This window comes from Magallana gigas, chromosome 8 (genome assembly GCF_963853765.1).
Source record: "Magallana gigas chromosome 8, xbMagGiga1.1, whole genome shotgun sequence".
Classification (NCBI taxonomy): domain Eukaryota; kingdom Metazoa; phylum Mollusca; class Bivalvia; order Ostreida; family Ostreidae; genus Magallana; species Magallana gigas.
This window is the reverse complement of record NC_088860.1, coordinates 6,453,371-6,475,911: the sequence shown is the minus strand read 5'-3', so window position 1 is coordinate 6,475,911 and position 22,541 is coordinate 6,453,371. Positions and strand designations below refer to the sequence as shown.

The 22,541-nt window shown below is 34.4% G+C and overlaps 2 protein-coding genes across 3 annotated transcripts; one reads left to right on the top strand and one right to left on the bottom strand.

The window, feature by feature from the left end:
• Positions 1 to 8,436: 8,436 nt before the first annotated feature.
• On the top strand, positions 8,437 to 10,472 carry LOC105333811 (cytochrome P450 2E1-like). Its single transcript, XM_066068900.1, has 3 exons — positions 8,437 to 9,436; positions 9,620 to 10,021; positions 10,136 to 10,472. The coding sequence occupies exons 1-3, from the start codon at positions 9,424 to 9,426 to the stop codon at positions 10,363 to 10,365; spliced, it is 645 nt and encodes a 214-aa protein (XP_065924972.1). The 5' UTR covers positions 8,437 to 9,423; the 3' UTR covers positions 10,366 to 10,472.
• An 846-nt stretch (positions 10,473 to 11,318) lies between these two features.
• On the bottom strand, positions 11,319 to 20,610 carry LOC105333810 (eukaryotic translation initiation factor 2A). 2 transcript variants are annotated; one of them, XM_034474218.2, is made up of 17 exons: positions 20,530 to 20,610; positions 19,225 to 19,294; positions 18,926 to 19,000; positions 17,719 to 17,837; positions 16,964 to 17,063; positions 16,065 to 16,147; positions 15,796 to 15,896; positions 15,165 to 15,393; positions 14,960 to 15,028; positions 14,239 to 14,340; positions 13,955 to 14,129; positions 13,247 to 13,419; positions 12,904 to 13,008; positions 12,672 to 12,745; positions 12,195 to 12,302; positions 11,972 to 12,099; positions 11,319 to 11,699 (listed from the first exon to the last, which is right to left on the bottom strand). In XM_034474218.2, the coding sequence occupies exons 1-16, from the start codon at positions 20,546 to 20,548 to the stop codon at positions 11,977 to 11,979; spliced, it is 1,725 nt and encodes a 574-aa protein (XP_034330109.1). In that variant the 5' UTR covers positions 20,549 to 20,610; the 3' UTR covers positions 11,319 to 11,699; positions 11,972 to 11,976. The 2 variants fall into 2 exon arrangements, with proteins under 2 accessions (XP_034330109.1, XP_011435292.2); XM_011436990.4 differs by having other exon boundaries at positions 12,034 to 12,099.
• Between the last annotated feature and the right edge of the window lie 1,931 nt (positions 20,611 to 22,541).

Sequence of the window (22,541 nt, the reverse complement as noted above, 5' to 3'; positions counted from 1 at the left end):
GATTTAACGCTTCAAAGAACATTTGATTTTGAGGATGCTCAACAACAAAATCTACAAACATCGGTAATCAATGAATACTGATCAAATCACAGTATCTAAACACAACGAAGGATGAATGTTCTACACGTTAAAAATACACGTACACTGTATTTCATAAACAGATGTGTCAGAAATGATCATAAATTCAAATTAACAGTTAAAATACATGGAGAAAAAACCACTGGGTAATTGTGACCGTGAAAACATGCAGTAAAATATAATTGAAAACGCAAAGTATTTGAGTATTTTAGTTTATGTGAGTTTAAAAAAGTATCTTATTTCATTCAAAGTGCGATAAAAAAAAAAGAGAGAAAAAAATAAGAAATATATGTTTAGAAGAGAAGTTTTAAAAAAGGGGTTGAATTTGGAATATTTTTGTATGACGAAACACGTTATTGATGAAACTTCATGAATCCCATTCACGCAATTTACTATGGTAACCTATGCAAACCTATCATTCACCAATGATTATTCATGATATCATTTTAAAAACAATAACATCTATAAAGTACCGAAACATTTCTGCGGTATATTACAAAGTCAGCGTATTTTAAAATAACCCTCGTACTTCGAAATGTTACAACAGATGACCTAGTTAATTTTGAGCCATAAACATGTTTACGTCTACCAATAAGAAAAGTGTATATAGGATATAAAATCCATCTGACAGGGAGGCAATCACTATTTCAATAGGTAAACTCATCGTACTGGCACCTTCTTTGGTACTGAGTCTCCTAAAACAGTGTTCCGTCTCCAAAGCAGTGTTCCGATGTGGGTGACGGTAGCCCTTGTAGTTGTACTGATCGCTCTGATTTGGAGATATACGGGACGACCCAAAGGATTGCTTCCAGGGTCGACATGTTACCCCATCATTGGGAATGTAGGACTCGTCAAGCCGTCAGAAGCTGCACAAGCTCACAGAAAACTCAAACAGAAATATGGTGACATATATACTATAATGACCTTCCACAAACCGATGATTGCAGTTCATGGTTATGATAATATTCGAGAATTACTTGTTAAATATGGAGGCATATTTTCAGACCGACCTCTAACGATAGTAAATGGAGTTTTCAACACAGGAAAAAGGTATTCGTATTTCACTTTCTATGGTTTGGCGGTTTTATATTGTATTGGTTTGCTATGCAATTTTATTGTTTTGGGGAATGTGGACAATCGTCAGAACCAGGAAACACTCAGTATACGCATACTGGCCGTGGGTAAACTTGTCGATTTTTTTTTCGATCATGTGCCTTACTCCGATTGGCTCCTTTTCAAATTCGTGAAGGGATCTTAAAAAACAAATCTTACAAATCGGATTGATGTTTATGCTAATATAATTTCTTGGTTTAAGACCACGGATTTCGTTTTTAAAACTTAAAACAAACAGAAAATTTTCGTGTTCTCTTAGTTTGATTAATAATAGTTATAAATTAATATTCATGAAAACAAGTAAAGTTCACTAAGTTGACCGTCGGTCAGTAACACCCCTGCGAATGTTATTGTCATTTAAATTTTAGACCACGTGTTTTTATTTGACCCATTCAGTTTCGCAGTAAAAATCTTGCCTCGTGTTAATAATCTATTTCAGAGAATCTAGGTACTTGTAGAGAAATATAAAATCTACAGGTTTATTGATTTTAAACTTTATCTTCATTATTAGTGGAGAAAATGCGTTCTAGAAGTAAATGTGACAATACAAAAAAATATTTTTTTCCTGCTGTTGCAACAATTAACATGCTTAGTAGAGATCCCCCCTATGAGTTTATTTTCGATCCGCCCCTGATCTAGTAATAGCATCAATAGTGAAATAGACTATACTATTTTATGCAGAATGTTCCTTGAAAATGGCTCGATAAACTAAGTTTTTATGCAAAACAGACACCCATTAGTTTTTTTAAAAACATGGCATAGCCCACAACAAGTATCAAACATGGCTATGGTTTTATTTAGCAACCCAAAGTTTATATTTTCAACCACTCTACACGTGGCTGAACACGAACGATAACTCTGTTCTGAATATCACCGTTTAATTTAAATAACTGCTAGATGGTGAAATAAAACATACATCTTAAAAGATTTCCATGTTTTAATATAAATCAAAGTAGGATATGATATGAAATGTGGGTTTTTAAATGTAAAACCCCTGTTTATAAGATATCCATACTTACCTGCATCAACTATTTGCAATGTGCCCGGGCTCCTACGATCATGCTCGAACATTAAAAACATTAGAGTTATCTGCCCCTACTTGGAACTCTCCTTTACTACTTCCGTTCAGTTTATGTAAGGGACGACACCCTAATTTATCCACCTCCATATAACCTTAGAAGGGGAGGTGGGCGGGGATGCAGGTAAGTATGGATATCTTATAAACAGGGGTTTTACATTTAAAAACCCACAGTTTATTTCAATATCCATACTTACCTGCATCAACTATTTGCAATAAATAGAATTTGTAGAACACAAGACAAGGGAGGAGGGAAGGTTATACAAGTAATTAAATTAATTACTCACCAACTGCTTATTTCCTCCTCTTTTTCTTCGCCCAATGAGCTGTCTCCAACACTGATGCTCTGGCGAAGCTGTCCTCTGAGCCCACATCCTTCAGATAAAAGGTAGTGAAAGTTGTCTCTGAGGCCCAATGTGCTGCTTGAATAATCTCTAGAAGAGAGGCACCATTAAACAAGGCCCATGAGGTAGCAAGACGTCGAGTGTCATGAGCCCTAACATCACCCAATGTCAAATCTGGTGAGTCATTGTAAACCTGCTGAATCAGGGACACAATCCATCTGGAAAGTGTAGACTTAGCTGCCGCTTTGTGCATACCCGATTGGTATGTAATAAAGAGATTTTCAGTCATTTGACGTAAATCTTTAGTCCTCTTTAAATATTCCTCCAAACATCTGCATGGACACAACAACAAGTCCTTCTCATCTGTGGCTAAACGGTTAAATCTAGGAATGAACATAGGCTTCCAAGCCTTGTTTGCCCTCTGAGTCTTTGCTAAAAACTGTAAATCTGGAAGGAGACGTATCCCTGCTCTTTCAATTCGCAAATTATTGGTATTAACTGAAAGAGCCTGAAGTTCACTAACTCTAGCTGCTGTTGCCATTGCAAGTAAGAAAACTGTTTTCCAGGTAAGATATTTCAAATTACATGCTGCTAATGGCTCGAATGGAGATTCGCATAAAGCTAACAAGACGGACGGCAAGTCCCAGTTAGGTAATAAAGGTTTAACACATGGGTTACTATTAAAAATGCCTTTTATCAAGCTTGAAAGGTCTGTGTTAGAACTGACTGATCTTCCTCTCCATCCTGCATGAACAGTAGCTATGGCTGCTCTATACCCGGCTACAGTATTTGCCTTGCAACCTCTCTCTTCATGCAAATAAATGAAAAAATTAGCTAACTCTTCTACAGAGGCTGAATATGGACAAATATGCCGTCTATTACACCAGCTTCTGTAAATTGCAATTCTTGCTTGGTACATCCTCTGTGTTGAGGCTCTTCTTGCCTGTTTAATGTACTCCTTAGCTTTTGAAGAAAACTTTCTCTTACTGGAGGAAGACTGGAAATTTTCCATACCACCAGATTTAGAGACTCGGGATCGGCATGCCTTATCTGACCCTTCTTTTGAGTCAGCATGTCTTCCGTGATTGGTAGTTTTCTTGGAATGTCTACCAGAAGATCCAACAGGATTGGATACCATGACTGTCTTGGAGAGTGTGGAGCAACCAACACCAGCAAACATGGCTCCTTCCGCACTTTCTGTAATACCTGGGGTATCAATACTGGCGGGGGAAACGCATATGCAAACATTCCTTTCCAAGGTACACTGAGTGCATCTACTGCCCAAGCCAACTGATCCGGAAAGGGGGAGCAGAACACTGGCAACTTCTTGTTCTCCCTCGTTGCAAACAGGTCTATGTTCGGAGTGGAGAACCTCAGAAAAATCTGGTTCACTAACTCTTGTTTCAGACTCCACTCTGTTATCCGAACTCCCTGTCGACCCCTTGACAGATCGTCTGCTAACACATTCTTTTTCCCTGGTATGTGAGCAGCTCGTATTACAATCTTCCTGATTTTGCACCAGTTGAATATCTCCCAAACCAGGCAACACAGTTGAAAGGACTTTGTTCCCCCTTCCCTGTTGACATATGACACGACTGTCGAGTTGTCGCATCTCAACAAAACTCTCTTGTTCAGTAGTATGCTTTCGAAATGAATCAGAGCTAATTGAACTGCTCGCATTTCTAACCAGTTTATGTGGCAATCTCTCTCCCTGGTACTCCAGACACCCGAGATCTGATGATCTTCCAGGTGAGCTCCCCAGCCTTGTGTTGAAGCATCTGTCCACAATGTCACACTGTGTGGCTGCTTCTCTTGTAGGGACACTCCCTGAAAAATGTTCTCTGCTTGTCTCCACCATTCCAGGTGGTGCAGTAATGTATCCTTCACTGGTATAGACTGCATTAAACTGTCTTTGTGTGGGCGCCAAAAAGACAACAGGTAAAACTGTATTGGGCGCATATGTAATCTGGCAAAAGGGGTCAAATCGATGACTGATGCCATTAACCCCAGTAGTCGTAAAACCTTCTGAGCTACCACACACTTCATTTCTGAAATAGTAGCTATCTCCTCTACTATTTTCTGAAACCTCTCCTCTGAAGGAAGGACCAGACCCCTTCTTGTGTTGAACACTGACCCCAGATAAAGTACAACTTGCGACGGGTTCATGTTCGACTTCTGTACATTGACAATAAGACCCAAATTCTGGATTAACTGAAGGGTCTCTTCTAATTGCCTCAACAGTAATGTCCTGTCTTGACTCTTGATCAGCCAATCGTCCAAGTACATGAAAACTTGAATCTGCCTCTTTCTGAGGTAACTCCCAATAACTGCCATCAGTTTGGTAAAAATTCTCGGCGCTATTGCCAACCCGAATGGCATTGCCTTGAATTGGTAATGCTGACCCTGCCAACAGAATCTCAGAAATTTGCGATCTGCTGGAAACATGGCTACGTGAAGGTAAGCATCCTTTAGATCTAGAGATAGTGCCCAATCTCCGGGGTCTATGGCTCTCACTATGCTTCTTAATGTCTCCATTTTGAAATGAGGTACTTTTAGGTATGTATTCAGAACTCTGAGATTCAGAATAGGTCGAAATCCTCCGTCCTTCTTTGGGACTAGGAAGAAAGTGCTGTAAAATCCCTGGCCTATTTGGTCTGACGGGACTGGTTCTATTGCATTTTTTTCTAATAAGCTTAGAACCTCTTCTGATATAAATTGTTGCTTCTTTGCATCTATTATAACTGTAGTTCTTGTTCCGCTTTCTGCCGGTAACTCTTTGAACTGAAGACGAAGTCCTTCCTGGACAATGTTCAATACCCATTTGTCGTTGGTAATCATTTTCCAACTGTCCACAAAATTTGGTAATCTTGCCCCTACCTGGGGAGAAACCCTGGCTAACTTCCTGGTTTGCCTGCAAGGTTCTACTGGCAGTGATTCCGTACTTAATACTTGGGGGCTCGAAACCCCAACTGATTATTATCAGACTTCTTCGGAGCTGCTGCTGACTTGTCATGATAATTATTTCTCTTCTTAAAGTTCCTGTTTTCAGTACCCTTACTGCCTGTTCTCTTAGGAACCTTAGATGCACTTGCTTCATTCAGTCTTGCATCTCCTCTCTGATCAAACTTGCGCTTCTTGGAAGCTGCATAATTATCCTTACCCCTTAAATGTTGGGTCTCTTTCGCATCTCTTATGTTTTCTGCACTAGAATGCAATACATCAAAATACTTTCCGAGGAAAAGATCAGAGCCAATTGTTGACAAATTCTGTAACTTTGACTCAGTAGCCTTATTCTTGAAGGCCATGTCCTGCAAATACAGACTTCGTCTGGCTCCTACGGCTGTTACAATAACTCTCGATGTTACATCAGCCATTGAATTAAACAACTGCACAAGAGCTTGCAAAGCCTCAGTCTTATCTTCATCAGACTGAACTGTATCCAAGTAAGACGTAATCATTGATCCGTAAGATATTTGTCTTAACAACAGTCTCGCACTCATATCTACCTTGCGAAACTCAAAGCACGGATTTTGCCTCTAGTCTGCCATTCTTTATCTACATTCATGAAGGCTTGAATAGAAGATCCCTCCAACGGAGGCCTAATCTTAGAAGACTCCTTGTTGCACTGTAAATGTTGCGATACATACGAGGCATACTCCTGTTCTGGCTTATCGGCCTCTAAAGGAACTTTCAGATCTGATGCCATTTTTGTTATAAAGTTCTTCCAAGAACCTGAGCCTTCTACAGATGCAATTATAGATTCGGTCTCATCACACTTGTCATTCGACTGAGATCTCGAATCATCCAAGGACTGATCATCATCATCTACAAACTGATCGTCTCTGGCATCTGCAAGATCCAGAACGTCAGGGCTAACTGACCTCGTTTCTCTCTCAAATCTGTTAAACCGTCTGTTACTTGCATTTCTATTTGTATCTGCATTCACAGACTCACCTGTGGTTTTAGAACCAGTAGAAGTCACGCCAGGAGAAACGTTCTGTTGATTCATGAGCTTTATTCTGCTGTCAATAAAAGCATTAAATGCTTGCTCTGACCAATTCATAAAATTCGGTTGTGCACTCGGAGGTGCTACCGGAACGAATGGCATCTGCGCTTGGCCGTTCAGAGACGTCAATTGTGCAGGATTAATGGACACAAAAGCTGTGTGCGGGTTCCATTGTCCGCTCGGAGGCAAGGACTGAACTTGTGAGGCCCTTATTTGTCCGCTCGGAGGCGGTGTTGGCCGAGTTCTGTCTCCCATGCCGCTCGGAGACGGCGACGACATAATATTCTCACCAACCGTCGGCTGTTCTCTCATCTCGCTAGATGCCGCGGTTTCTCCAGGCTTGTTTGCCTTCGCTAAGGCCTTATCCACCATCTTGGTATACGCGGTCCATCGCCCCGGCGTCCAGGCCTTACAAATTTCACAAGTAAATACTTCGGTACACAATCTGTGACGAAAACACTCTGGGTGATCGTCTATAACGTTCATTTCCCGCGAACACTGTGAACACTTCTTGTAATTATCCATATTTAATACTTTACACGACCGTAGGTTACGAAAAGAACAATAAATAAAATTTATTGTCTGACCACGCTACAAAAAACCGCCAAACATGGCGGTGCCCGAACATAAACTGAACGGAAGTAGTAAAGGAGAGTTCCAAGTAGGGGCAGATAACTCTAATGTTTTTAATGTTCGAGCATGATCGTAGGAGCCCGGGCACATTGCAAATAGTTGATGCAGGTAAGTATGGATATTGAAATAAACAAGACCAGTGCTTACGTATTTTGAGAATATTATCCGAACACATATACTTCCGCTCAAAATTTCACAGGAACTAAACAAATCTCGATGAAGTCTCGTGAACTTTCATTCGAGCACCTCTGTATTTATTATATTCTTAGCAACGATAAAGAAAACATTCCGAACACATTCGCAGGGGTGAGTAAGAATATGGGAGTCTTGTTTTCCGATGATGATTAACCGATGATGATTAACCGATGATGATTAACCGATAGATGAAGAACTGCTGAAAATTTTGTGACCAAGTATATGAACTGTATAGAATTAATAGATGACCTTAGTATTCACAGCAATTTTCTTACGTGTGGTGACACAAATTCTGATTTGTACCATTAGAAAATAGTCGTTCGAACTGGGACTTTTTTTCATTAGTATAGAGAAAAGTCAGGATAAAGATACAAATATATTTGGGAAACCAATTATTCACATGCCTTGTGTATGAAATACATTCTCAGACAGTGATCACAACAGTAATGTTATCTTATTTCGTAGAGAATGTAGTGTAATTTTATGTAACGATATTTTAGACCTTATGAAATATATTTTTCAGGTTTGATCTGGTCATCCGGTCACTAATGGGAAGAACAGAGAAATTTTGCTCTGACAACAATGAAAACATTTGGGTTTGGAAAACGCTGCTTACAAGGTCAAATCATGGGATAAGTGGGTTGTCTAATGAAAGAATTAGAGAAATATGAAAACAAACCTTTTGACATCCAAAACACATTGAATATATCTTTATCTAATGTTATAAGTTCCCTACTGTTTGGCAAAAGGTTTGATTATGAAGATGCCATATTTAAATGTTTAATGGTTTTGCTAAACAAACTGTTTGCCACTTTAAGCATATCTTCACCTGCGTTCATATTTCCTTTCCTGGGGCATCTGCCGATGTTTAAAATTGACCGTGTGCAGAAAATATTTGGCGATATAGATGTATTCACGTGGGAAATTATTAACGAGCATAGAAGAAATTTCGATGATAACAGTCAGGGATGGGGTAATCATAATCAGTAATCGTAATCAGCTGTAATCGATTACAGGTTGCTGAGTAATCATGAGTAATCAGTAATCATCCATTTTTCTGATTACAGGTAATCGTAATTTAATTGATTACTCTGTGAAAAAGTCCTGTAATCATGATTAATTTTTGATTACTTTTATGATTACAATGGCAAAATTCAATAGGTTGAAATCATTATTCATTGGATCTTATATTTAGTGAATAAGGTTCAGTCTTAAAAGTTGGTCAGTATTCCTTTATTGCCCTTGGGCATGTTTAAATTCATGTCCAGTCACGATACAATGAGTTTGCTATTCAACAGTCCTTGCTTTTAGGCGCATTAGAAAATAGTTCACATACTATTTGTATTTACATGTATTATATGCTATTTAATCGGGAAATTTTTTTAGTTGGACTTTGTTTAGAGAAAGATGTCTGCTGTACAACATTTTGAGTTTTCTGATGATCAACCGTCATCGGGTATTTTGAAAGCCAAATGTAGATACTGTTCTGCATACCCGGTACATATCGGGGAATGCAAAAGCTACTTCAAATAGTAAATAATGCAACAAATTACATTGATACCAGAAAAAAGAGTCCTGTCAAAAAATGCACTGGTTTTTTTTTTAATGAAACATTTAAACTATGAAAAAACTGAAAAACAAATAATGTAATCAAAAGTAATCATGATTACAATGAGGAAAAGTAATCTAATGTTATCGATTACTTTTAAAAATGGATGTAATTAGCCTGTAATCAATTACTTTTAAAACATAAAGTAATTGTAATTTAATCGATTACTTTTGAAAGTAATCGACCCCATCCCTGAAAACAGTATAAATGACTTCATAGATGGTTTTCTGCAAAAACAGAGGGGAACTGAAGAGGATTCAACATTTACCGGTAATCTTTGGGACTGAAATCCTACGGTATTGAAAAGATGTAAAGCGAGAGAAAAACAAGTGTTTTCCGCGAACATAAGTTTTAACTACATGTGCGTATGTTTTATCCAGGTAAAAATGTAATTTTAGGATATCATCCTGGCAATGAAATTAAATAATTTTTTTCATTTTTAAGTTTAAATTTATTAATTGATTTAAAAAATAAATATCATTATAAACTTCTAATTCTAAAAAGAGATTTAAATTCGTTTTAGAAATGTTTCTGTTTATTTGATAGTGGTTTACTTTATATAGATAAACAGCTGACAATCAGTGTACGGGAATTTTTTGCGACCGGAACGGAAACCACATCTACAACATTAAGATGGGCAATCATGTTCTTAATTCATTATCCAGAGTGGCAGAAAAAACTACGAGAGAACAATGATGTCGAAATCGGCCAGAATGAACCCAAGATGGAACACAAGGTCCGGTTGCCACTAGTTGAAGCATTCATTCTAGAAGTTCAACGTCAAGGAAACATCGTACCCTTTGCATTTCCCCATGCCCCAAACGAGGACTTTAATTTTGAAGGATATCTCTTTCCGAAGGGAACCTTCATGTTCATTGCATTGGATTCCGTAACGACGGATCCTAAAATCTTCCCAGAGCCTTCCGAATTCAAACCAGAGCGATTTTTGGACTATAGTGGAAGATGTAATGGGGAGCAGAAGGACAAACTTATTCCTTTTCTTTAAGTTAAATCTCAGATATACTCTTGATTCTTATTTTTTATTCAAGAACAAAGGTATTTTAAATATATTTTGAAAGTTGAAATAATTGAAGGATTTTCAAATTGGTTTATCTTTTCTGGGCGAAGAATGTGTTTAAGAAGTTCGCTTGCCAAAATGGAACTCTTTCTATTCTTGACCAGACTTCTACAAAAGTTTGAGATCAAACCAGGGAACCCAATGAATCTTCCTTCATTGGAAGGAACACTGGGTATAACCAACATCCCAGAGTCCTTTAACATTGTGTTGGTGAAGCGTTCGAGATTATAAGTATAAAACATGCCAAATAAGCTTAATACTGCGAGAAACCTATACAAGAATACTATCTGTTATACCTCGGAGGGTCACGACTGAAATAAAGATGACTCTACACATGACATGAGTTTATTCTGTTATAACCAAATGGTTTTTGAGAAGATGATGAGATTTTTAAATGACCCAAACCATTTTTAAAATAACTTCTTTGCTATCTCCCTTTAAAAAAGACTGATTTTTTTTAAGAACTTCAATACTTTTAAAGTTTTGCTAAAACAACCTATAACACATTCATATTATTTTTTCTGCATTCATAATTATTTCACAATTATTGTGTTGAGTAAAATTGAATTTGTCCGATTTTAAATCAAAAGCATGGTTGCAAAAAGCGTTAAACCAACAAAAATGAAAATTTATTATTGTGTTGGTAAAGTTAAATTTTTCTAATTCATCATTTTTCATACAAGCAAGGCTACTAAATGTGTTTATCAACAAAATTGTGAACCTTACTGCCATTGTAATGGCATAATATGTGATGATCAACAATGCTGTTTTTGAAATTTGATAATTAATAGATTAATAGAAGTCAAATATTAAAAATAAAATAAACCTTTAAAACCAATTGATCTAGCATACAGGGACATATTATACAGATCTAATGAAATATGGTTGGCAAAGATTGCATGGATGCAAAATACATAAAGAAAAATAAAGAAATGTTCAAAGATGATACCTGTTTTGAAATATATTTATAACTAACATCTAAAAGAAATAGCTTTTCAAACAGTGTTAAAATCTTTAAGTCTTTTATCTTTTGTAATCGGAATTTTTAAAAGGTATATCAATGAATCTTGGGTTTCAACAAACTTAAAAAAACCCATCAACTTGTATAAATCTGATATCTTAAACTAACCTAAATAGAAAATTTTTAAAATTTATAAGAAAGTGAAAAAAAGAAAGTACATCTGTACAAATAACGTCCCTTTATTTCATAACAATGTTTACTTATTGTATGTTGATAACACAACTTTCTTCAAACAAAGCACTGGATCACAAAATAATACAAAACAAAAATATCCTAATTAAATATTAAAACAAATTCATTACACAAACTGTGTGTAAGAAAAATCGAATTGAGAAAATTAAAGAAAAAATGAAATATCACAGAGACCTGGTGTATTTCAATCTCACTGATCAGTGATCACAACGTTATCATCCTGTTCAAAAAATCTTTGAGTACACACCAATCTTGCTCTGTCTTCAAACAACTAGTACACAAATTTGTATCAGCTGATCTCAAGGGCAGCTAACTCTTGCAGTAATGAACCTTCAGTTTTTAATTTCTCAATCTGAAAGAATAATAGCAACCATTTTTAAAAACATCCATATATCTACAAGAAAAGAATGTATTTTAAATAAATAAATCATAATTGATATAATTAAAAAATCAAACTCGAAACTTTCAACAACAAATATACTTTTGATCTAAATTCATTGTTTTGGTTTGAGATATATGGCTAACAAGAGCATAAGCCATTGTCATCTTGAAATATTTAAAACATGCAGAGTATACTTTTATAAATATTCTTTTCATAATTGATAGATATAAGTTCTGCCTCACCTGATTCAATTCAAGCTGTTATATAATCTTTCTGTAATTGATGGATATAAATTCTGCCTTACCTGATTCAATTCAAGCTGTTTTCCTGATTTCTGCTGTTCTTTTAATTTTTCTATTTGTTGTATTTTCTAGGAACAAACACACAAAATTTTAGTCCACTAAAATTCCAATTGGTTAAATGATAATGTGATGTGAAATCATCTGTTTTAAAATAATATGTCACCTTTCTGAGATTTTTGATTTTCTTGTCCTTCTCTGGGTCTCCTGATGATGTAAACGCTACTGGTTCTGAGGCGTTGTAACCTGATGATGGCGCTGGTTCAGCTCTCGCCTAAAAACAATTCACAGGTATACAGGGTACTACAACTTAAAATTATTATTTTCCTATGAAATGATGCACAAATTACCGAACCAACTAATTAACGACAGTTTTATTTTGTCTATTACCAGTGATCATTTCACAGAGACTATTTTTCAAGATCTAAAATAAAATACACATTGTATACAAAATAACAGAGAAAAATTCAAAGAGAATTTTTCAAACCTCTCTGAATTTTTTTGCACATGAATTAAAGTTGTAGATATATATTTACAGTGTAATATTTACAGCACATTTTCCTGAAATGAAGCATTTTTGTGTTTTTCAAGCATTGCAAAATATAGCAATTTAGCTGATAAGGGAGAGTAACTCTTACTATACCTGTCCTTCCTGTGGCCCTTTAGCTTTCTTTGCCTCTCTCTTTTTTTGATTTTTAGTAAGTGGTTTATTAGGATCTGTGGATAAACAAAATGTACATCAAAACTCAAACATAATTCCTTTTGCTTTAATCTTATTTCTTGAAAGTAAATGTAGTAGGAATTTTACATTCACTTAAAAGGTACATGTAATTTAAACTTGTATTTCAATGAGTTGAGGAGAAAATGAATTTCACCTTGTGAGACTTTCTTGTTTGGATCGGACGGGCCTTCATACTCATGAAGTTTTATAGATGCTGATGTTCCTCTTGCTTGTGGAGGACGATATGCTTGAGCTTTTTCTGCAAAAGTAAACGTAAAATATACATGTACACATTCAATAGTGGTTTGGTTATCATGCTGGAACTCATGTAAACAAACTCATTTTCAAAATCTTAATTAAAACTAACTTCAGATTTCATTTCAACAAAACAGGAAAACTGCATTTGCAAACATGTACTTGTTTGTTGTTCATCAAATGTTAATCAAACAGGTCTCAATAGTTTTACAGATTTAATGCTGATTTCTCTGTCAACTTACGTTCTGGCTGTGGCTGGGCTGCCGCTGCTACTGCTGTTACGCTGCTGGCCGTAATGACGGGGGTAGGGTACACCCCTTCTGCTGCAGGCTGCCACACCGCTTCCCATAATTCCTTTTCTTTGTCCACCATTACTTGTTGTAACATATTCCCAGAGCAATGCCAGATTCGATACCTATACACAAACACACAGAAAAGAGAATCATAAACTACATTCCTAAGGACCAAGATAAACCATATACCAGATATATTGGTTTATACAGAATGAAATATACGTACAGAACAAAAAGATGTCTTCAGTCTAAAAGACGTACATTGTATTATCTAATGCATACTGTGGTTTCATCAATATTCACTGAATGCTGATTTTTGTTCAGTTTATACATTCATTGAAGTGTAATATCTTGAAACTGTAATTTCTAATGAATCTATTAAAGCCCATGAATGTCAATGAAACTACAAAATATATATTTTCCCACATATCCACGATTATTGATGGAACTACAATTATAGATATTCTCCAACACATTCCCGATCATTGACGGAAATACAATTATAGATATTCTCCTAATATCCCTGATTATTGAAGGAACTACTATTATAAATATTCTCCTACATATCATCAATTATTGACGGAACTACAAAAGATATTCTCTTACGCATCTCAATTATTGATGGAACTACAATATTATAGTTATTCTCCTACAAACCCGTTAGCTACACGTAGCCTAGGAGCAGTGGTTGCGGTGAGGATGTGCTGCCCGTCTGGACACCACTCAAAACTGGTTGTGTCTGGTGACTGAGTTTGTGCTGTTAACTTCTTGGTCCTCATATCCCAGAATTCCAAGTTTCCACGCAGATTCCCAAAACCAGCCAAACACAAAAGTAACCAATATTAAGGTAAACAAGGGTTGAAAATTAGTATTTAGTCTTCCTAAATAAAACATAAATGTATATAAAGATGCACTAAATTTTCTTGAAACATAAAGGATATTATTTCCATGTGGATTGAAGTAAGCAAAATTCCTGGGGCCAGTTCCAAAGTCAAAGATGGGTTCTGCTTTCATGTTGAATAAACTCACTTTGGCAGGCATAACTAATATATTTTTAAGGAAAAACAAAAATGGGAAGAAAAATGGAGCAATTATTGAGAACTTGTAAAAGATATTTACTATTCAATCTTATCAATGTATACATTTAGTCATTTACCTATAAAATGTCCTACTATATATCAACCCATTGTATAAATACATGTAGGTCAATGTTATAATGCATTAAGTTTAGCCATAAGAATTAATTTTGAAAAAAAGAACACTGTGGTTTCATTAATATTCGAGGGTATCAATTTTCGTGGATAAAGTGAAAATCACAGTTTCAAGGATACGTAAATTTGTGGCCAATGACCATATCAATACAAAAGAAAGTAGAAATTGCACTTCAATGAACATTTAATTTCATGGATCAACTTAAAAACGAAATCCACGAAAAGTGGTATTCATCGAATATTGATGAAACCACAGTAAGCAACATTAGTTTTATCATATTATTGACTGTAACATTTGGTATAAAAAATAAAGGTATGTTTGTTTTTACAGCTTTAAAATACAGGTGAATGTACCTAATTAGTTTTAGTTCAATGGAAGAAGGGGATATTGTTCACTAAGACTATAAATTATAACATGGCTAATTGCTAGAATTGACTTATCAAAGGATACATCCATAAACTACAACGAATTCTGTGGCACGGGGACTCCATTCTATGTGGTATATAGGACCATTCTTTGCTGCTCAGAAAAAGAAACCTACATGCATTCATACTGACTTACAAATGTAAAGTAGTAAATTGCAGTTTCAATCTAAAAAGAAATTTCAGTTTTTTTATTTTAAATCACCTAGCAATGTTATATCAAATGAGCATACAGAGATTCACCAGGCTGCATTCTCCATTGATCGCCATGAAGTGAAGGCCTTGGTCGCCATAGTAACTCTTATCAGAGGACTCGGTGGAGGTCAGGACAAGCAAGGCGGTTCCTGTTTTGTTCCACTTCATCTGGACATCATCAGCCTTGAAGAAGCTCTTGTTAGCCAGGGCTGCCTGGGGACCTCCAAAGTTTGGGTATTTGTAAATTCTTACAAAAGATGGCTGGCCCTTAAAAAATAAGGTTGGCACATACCGGTATATCAATACTTTTTTCTGTGATTTACCTGTTGACACATACTAGATATGTTCATTTTTTGTGAAAAATTGGAGATGGAAAAATAAGTTTGAATTTTAAAATAATCACTTCTATTGTAAGTTAACCAGTCATTAATGTAATAGCCTGTCAGAAAACTATAGAAAAACCTCTGGTGAAAGAGAACAGTTGATATCTGTACTATAAATTACTGTTAATTTGTTTAGGCTACCCAGAGCATGTACTTTTTCTCATGATCTGACCAATGCAGGTTCACAGTTGCATATGATAAAGAGCCTTATTCAGTAAAAATAAACAAATACAAGAAATATAACATAATACAAATGCATGTGAGATAGCTTGTATATGCATCTTACCTTTGACCCTGGTACATAACCAGCAATATGATAAGGGGGTCCACTACTTGCGAGGGCAAAGGTGGAAATTTTCTGCATGTGCAACTTTGTTTTAATTGTGTCTGGAAAAGATAACAATAGTACTACAGTAACGATTATTCACATAAATAAATAGCTGTAACACTGATTGACCAAAACTACAAGAATTCAATCAGATGTTTGGTTTTTTTCCCCCCATTTACATGTGTAATTTATTACATCATTCGATACATGTACAATATAGTACATACCAAATTCATTTCCCTCAAAGAAATGCAGTTCGTTATTGACATTTCTACAGCAGATCCCCTCATCATCTGTCCACTTGGGGTCCCTGAAGTGGAAAATAGAAAAATGTTGATTTGAACATATTTTTTGTGTACAAAAATACAATTGGGATTGGGCACAACTTAGACTGCCCTCTCCCAAAACGCAAAACCTTGTCATGCACATTAATTAAATCGGCCTCTATGAGAAATTATTTTGTCACATGTTTACTTTTACATGTATAGTAAAACATGGTTACAGCAAAAACAATTTTACATGAATTCATGCTTACACCAAGGTAAGTTACATCATCATGAATTAAAACCTTATGGGATACAAAAAATTATGTTTAAAACAAATTTAAATTATTTGTTCTTGAGGCTTTGCTATCTATAATAATGTTTTACTGTTCTTATTATTATTGCTGAAAAAGTTCATGTGCATAATTATAATTAAATGCAAGAAATGCAGCAAATAAAATTAGCTTAAAATTTTCAACCATCACAAAAAATACAATAAGGTACATGTGTTTTAAGGTGGACTGCACCGTGAAATATTTTCTCAGATCAGCAGAAAATTACTTGATTATGATAGATATCATGATGGATAAGAAGTATTTAAGTCTAACAGGCAAAAAATGTGCAACTTTGGATGAAAAATTACATTTTCAAAAATTTAATCCAGTTAACAAACAAAACTCCAGGTGGATTCGAACTCATGATCTGTGGTTTAGAAGCTCCATACTTTAACCACTGAGCTACGATGATATACAACCAAATCGAATGATATAAACAGAAAATATCTTTTATTTAACATGTTAAAAGGAACTGTTGTAGTAACTTTAATTTTCCACGACTCAGTAGATAGAGAACTCAGTGCTTACCAATTACTCTGTTTTTTCTGGATGAGACTTTTGATGATTTCTCCGCTCTGTACAGAAAATAGATGGAGATTTGGGTTTCCTTGATTTGTTTCTCTGTCCACTGCAATTGTAAAATATTTTCAAAACTAAAAGATCAACCACATATATTGGAAAACAATATAACATGGCATTAATCCATAGTATATTTTTAGGGATTAATCTATTGTATATTTTTTTCATATGATATAAATGTCCTGTTGTCAATGAAAGAGAGTGAAGTTTATCATTATTATTTGCACTGATAAAAGTCACTAATAATCTATTCTTAGTCGCTAAGGAAAAAACTTTACCATTTATTGAAAGCATCACTCAGTATTGGCAAAATTCACAAATACATGATAAACCGTATTTCTCATAAACAGACACTAAGTTACTGAATTTGAGAGGAAACAACTAATGTTCCTATTCTAGGACAGAAAAGGATTACTATTGTGCAGTCCTTAATAGGAAGTTAATGAATTCATCCCTAACAGGTTTTGTCATCATTGCTGATGCAGGGTATTTTTTTTTCTGCAATGCCACCTAACTTTATACCTACATATACAAACTAAGAAAGCAGTATATTGTTTAAATGTGAATGTACACATTTTAAATTCTTTCCAACTGAATGTTCATTGTGCATGTAAATACTGTAAATAATTAAAATGTTAAAATGAAAAAACAAGTAAAAAAGAAAAAACAAGTTGAAACAGACATTCAGTGAAGGCAGATGATACCTGTGTAGTTTTCCCAGAGTGCTAGTATTGTTCCTTTAGGGGAGAACTTCAGACAGTTGACCTTGCCTTTGTCAATTTGAGCAACTTGTTTGTAATCAGATGTCCTTACAATTAATGTTCTGCAAAATTTTTACACAATACACTTACTAAAAAAAATAATAAAAATTAAACAATTTATTCAGTAATTGTGATATCATTTTAAATCAGTTTTTCAAGATAAAACATGCTGATGTAATATTCATAATTGACATCAAATTGCAAAATATTCAATTACAATGTATTTCTCCAATTGATATTTAACGAGGCCGGGTCTAATTAGTTCTGCCCTAGATTTTTTAATGAAATTTTTTACCTGAATTTCTATTTATATAATTATTATTTTAAGATTAAAAAATAAAACATTTACCACACCGTTTGTTTAGGGGGTCATCTCAAAGTTTGTTAATCTTTAACATAGGACCCTATGGGATTTCGCTTGAAATGTATCAATTTTGCACATTTTTTAAACTTCTGCCCTAGGGATTTCTTTTTCTGTTCTACATATTAAAGTTACTGCTAAAAGGCATCAAATGGTCAAATAAAAAAAACCTTTTACCTCCTGGTTTGTTCCAGGGGTCTTATCAAAGTTGATTTTTGTATGCCCAATTTCCCAGATTTGTCAGATAATGGTTATTTTTTATTTGAGAAAGGCGGAAAAGGTGATCTTTATAGTATTATTAAAGCATTCAGACATATTTAAGTAATAAAAAAATATATAACATCACATATTAAGGGTCATTAATATAAAATACATGGTTACTGTCTTGAAATATATGAATTAAGCTATATTTAGGCGGGTTAAGAAAACGTGACAGAGGGTTAGGTCTGCTGAACCCTCTTCAGGTTTTCGACCCGAGCCCAAATATAGCTTATAGTTCGAGACAGTTATGTTTATTCCACAATATAACATTAATTTTACGCATTAAACGAGCCATTTTCAACAAATTTCGCTGAATATCTGCAGTTGAAACTATCACGCCATGGCGTCAACAAAGCAAAAAGATGACGTCACAATACAAATCAAACGCTGCGCGAAAGCGTGCGTACTCGTTCTGTACTCGGCCTCATTAATATCATCAAATTTAACTTTGTTAAATGATAATAACAAAAAAGGACTTTATAAAATTATCCATAAATGGTATACTTATTGATAAGAATTAAGACTTACTTTTCTCCATTGCACCAGCTGATCAGAGAACCATCTGAACTGAATGCAATCACCTTGCACCATTTACTTTTATCCCTGTAAAGTGAATGCAGTTGGTATGCTTTCAGTAGTTATTTTCAAAATAAAACAGAAATGAAACATTACATCATATTGCATATTATTAAAGAACTTTTGCGAGTAAACTAAAAAAAACTCTTATTTATACCACATGATCCCTGCATGCAATTATCCATGTCTTTCATGAGTATATAATCAAATTAAACTAAACAGGTTCAGTCGTAAATAAGAAAATATCTTACTCTGGAAAATTAGGTCTAGTTCCCAGATCTGGAGGACCATTCACCATCCAAACACCATCAGAACCTCTAACTGAGTAGGAAAAAAATAACAAATTTTTGTGTACAGTAATAAGTAACTGAGTTGTGACCACTCAATAACTAGGCATTGCTATATTTGATATATAATAGTTGAGAATCAAAACAAAATTAGATTGGTTTCTTGAAAACTGATGAGTAATATTACACAATTGGTGATGACTGGAATTAATGAGTGATGAGAGCATGGATTTTGGTTGTCATTCTAATATCCTAAGCTGCTGTACAACTTAAGTTCATTATAATTGGAGCTTTATAATGTGTCTGATGTTGTTCAAAATGTTTATACATGTTTAAATTTCTGCCCCTACCATATAATGTCAAATATTCCCATCATTTGTAAATTTGTTAAACTTTAAAATTATGTAAATTAAATTTTAATTATTTTTGTCAATTTCTCTTTTCTTTCAATTTTGGGAGGTAAAAAGAGGAGAGATTTCATGGAATTTTTGTCTTATAGTAAGTACGGCTCATCAAGTAAAGAACGTTTATGGATTAATGTGTGAAGAATTAAGAACATGCTACTACATTCTTCAAAAATTCTTCTCTCCCAGAAGATTAAGTATAAGACATCACAGTCAATTTGCCATATTTTCAGCATTAAAATGTACAAGAGAAACGAGCATCAGCAACATATCACCTCTCACATCAGTGTTCACAACGTAGCTTCAATAATGTAACCCTCTATGATTTTTTTATCTGTGGGTTTTCTAGAGAGAGCCCTCAATAAAGGGAGAGGGCCAGAGGGATACATTATTACAGCTACATGTATTCCCAAGGATATTTATGAGTCTTGCAGTACATCATCATGGTGATCATGTTGATTGGTCTTACCAGAGACATCAATAAATAAAAAAGTTATTTTATTATGTCTCTGGTCTTACTTTATTAATCAGTTTATGGAGTGCAAGACAAATGACCCAAATTTCACAAGTTTGAATGAAGAGGGGACTTTGTCTGCAAATAAAATGAAATCTCTGTCTTTTTTTTATTCAAACTGTAATATTTTTCTGACACTTAAATGTTCATTGCACAGTATCACATACAGATGCCCAATACATATTCCGTCTCATAATCTGGTTACAAAAAAGTTTCCTATCAAGGTTTGTTGAAGACCCATTAATGCTCATAAATTCTGCAATCCCAGATGAAACCTTTTGTAAATTAACAGTACTTATTGTAAATAGAATTGATACATTTTATGCATTTTTTCTAAAAGTCGGTTCTCACATGCTATGGGGGGCGCCATTATTCTCTTCGGATATTTAACTTCTATATAAAGATAGAGGATTTCCGAAAATAGGTTATGACCCGACACTGACACGTTTTACCGGGTCATTTAATAAATAGTCCGTATTCGTGCGCTGAAATAAAAAGTAGGTGATTTTATTCTTTTTGTAATATTTTAATCTGTAAATTGTGAAAGTGATTAAAATATACATATTTGATATAGTTTTGTGAAAAGTATTATGATATTCGTGCGATTTTTTTCGATCAATGAGTATGATCTATATTTTAAAAACATTTAGAAACCGTTTTACTGCTTCCTTTTCGAAAAGGCTAAAACACTGACGTGTGTCAGAAAATTGTAGAGATTCTTGAAAGTTGGTAATCTCATTCTTACAGAAATGGCTGCTAAACAGAGAATGAGGTTAGCTAATGAGAAACATAGCAAGAATATTACAACGAGGGGCAATGTGCCGAAATCACTGGTAAGATATTTTTTTTCGGTGTTTGATTCAGATACAGGTAGACGCTTTCCATATGTCATTATCTCTTGTTTGCGATTACAGTGCAGTTACTTTTACTAAGTCACATATGTATCACATTTTGTCTATGATTTACATATTTTAAGCAATGTTCTGTTTAGTTCAGCATTATGAATTGGAAACCGGCTAAATTTGAAAAAAAATCATTTGATTTATACTGGCATGATCAGTCATATATTCATTGCATAGCTTGTGATTATTTTGTCTACAGATGGGCAAATTAATAGACATATTACTTTTTTATACATCTCTTATGATTAACAGGTTAGAATTCATAATTTAATATTACAGTTCAGATATTTATGATGATAATGATTCAGTATTTAAATTTGTTAGATTATATAATATTAAACTGCATCTTAATTTCTTCTGCGTAAACTTTCCTAATAGAACATGAATTATTTTGGCTATAATTAAATTACAGAAACCAGCAGAAGAGAAATATGCTGTTGGACCCTGGTTGTTAGGTCTTTTCATCTTTGTTGTCTGTGGATCAGGTAAATTATATTTGCATTTTGTATCATTCATGTTTTTATTTCAATTATTCTGAATAATTTTACATTCATATGTTTTTAAATTTCAAAATATTTTCAACAAAAGTTAAAATCCAAATTTTTTCTAACTTTTAAAAATTCTTCTATTTACAGCTGTGTTCCAGATCATACAAAGTATTCGCATGGCGTAATGACAGATAGACATTTAGATCTCATGGACACATATTATGGACTTGCAGATATTGGACCAGGACTAAAACAAATTGATGGATTCTTTAACTCATTCCTCTTGACAGTTTCTATTGTATATATTGTTTCTAAACTGTAACATTTTTTTACATTGTGTTGTTGTCAGGAGCCATTTTAATGCCATGTCACTTTATAAGTGAGTCATCTGTCATATTTTAGAGCTGTTTACATAAAACATAGTACACAGCATTACAGAAGATGTCATGCAATATTTAAGACTTATTTAATGAGATATTAAATGTTTTAAAAAATTGTGCTCTTTCTGGGTTGTATTTTGTTCATATACAATTAATTTGTTTTATAATATTGTGGAATCATTAGAATTCATATTGGCTAAATTTCTGAGGGTCCTATTTGAAAATTTCTTAACCGTACAAGTAAATTTAGGATACAACATCCCCCTAAACTTTGAGAATACAGGAAAATTGGGCTTCACTAGTTTAAATGATTCCACAGTATCTTAAGGTACCAGTACCTCACTACAGGTAGACTTATACTTTTTAAAACACTGTGTCACAAGATGGCAATTTATGTGTTTTGTTTGAAAATTGTATCGATCGATTTAATTGAGTATCGACTTTGCTTAGTGATTAAAGTATCGGGCTTGTAAACTACAGATCAGGAGTTTGAATCCACCTGAGGATTTTTTTTTTGAAAAATAAAACTGTTTAACCAAAATTGCACATTTTTTCGCCCATGTGACTTACATACTTCTTATCCATCATGCTAT

Excerpts from the sequence above, each read along its gene's own strand:
- LOC105333811 (XM_066068900.1), top strand. Across the intron at positions 10,022-10,135 it reads TTTGGACTATAGTGGAAGAT|TTGAAATAATTGAAGGATTT; the intron begins GTAATGGGGAGC and ends ATATTTTGAAAG.
- LOC105333810 (XM_011436990.4), bottom strand. Across the intron at positions 13,009-13,246 it reads AGCCCAGCCACAGCCAGAAC|AAAAAGCTCAAGCATATCGT; the intron begins GTAAGTTGACAG and ends TTACTTTTGCAG. Across the intron at positions 11,700-12,033 it reads AACAGCTTGAATTGAATCAG|ATTGAGAAATTAAAAACTGA; the intron begins GTAAGGCAGAAT and ends TTATTCTTTCAG.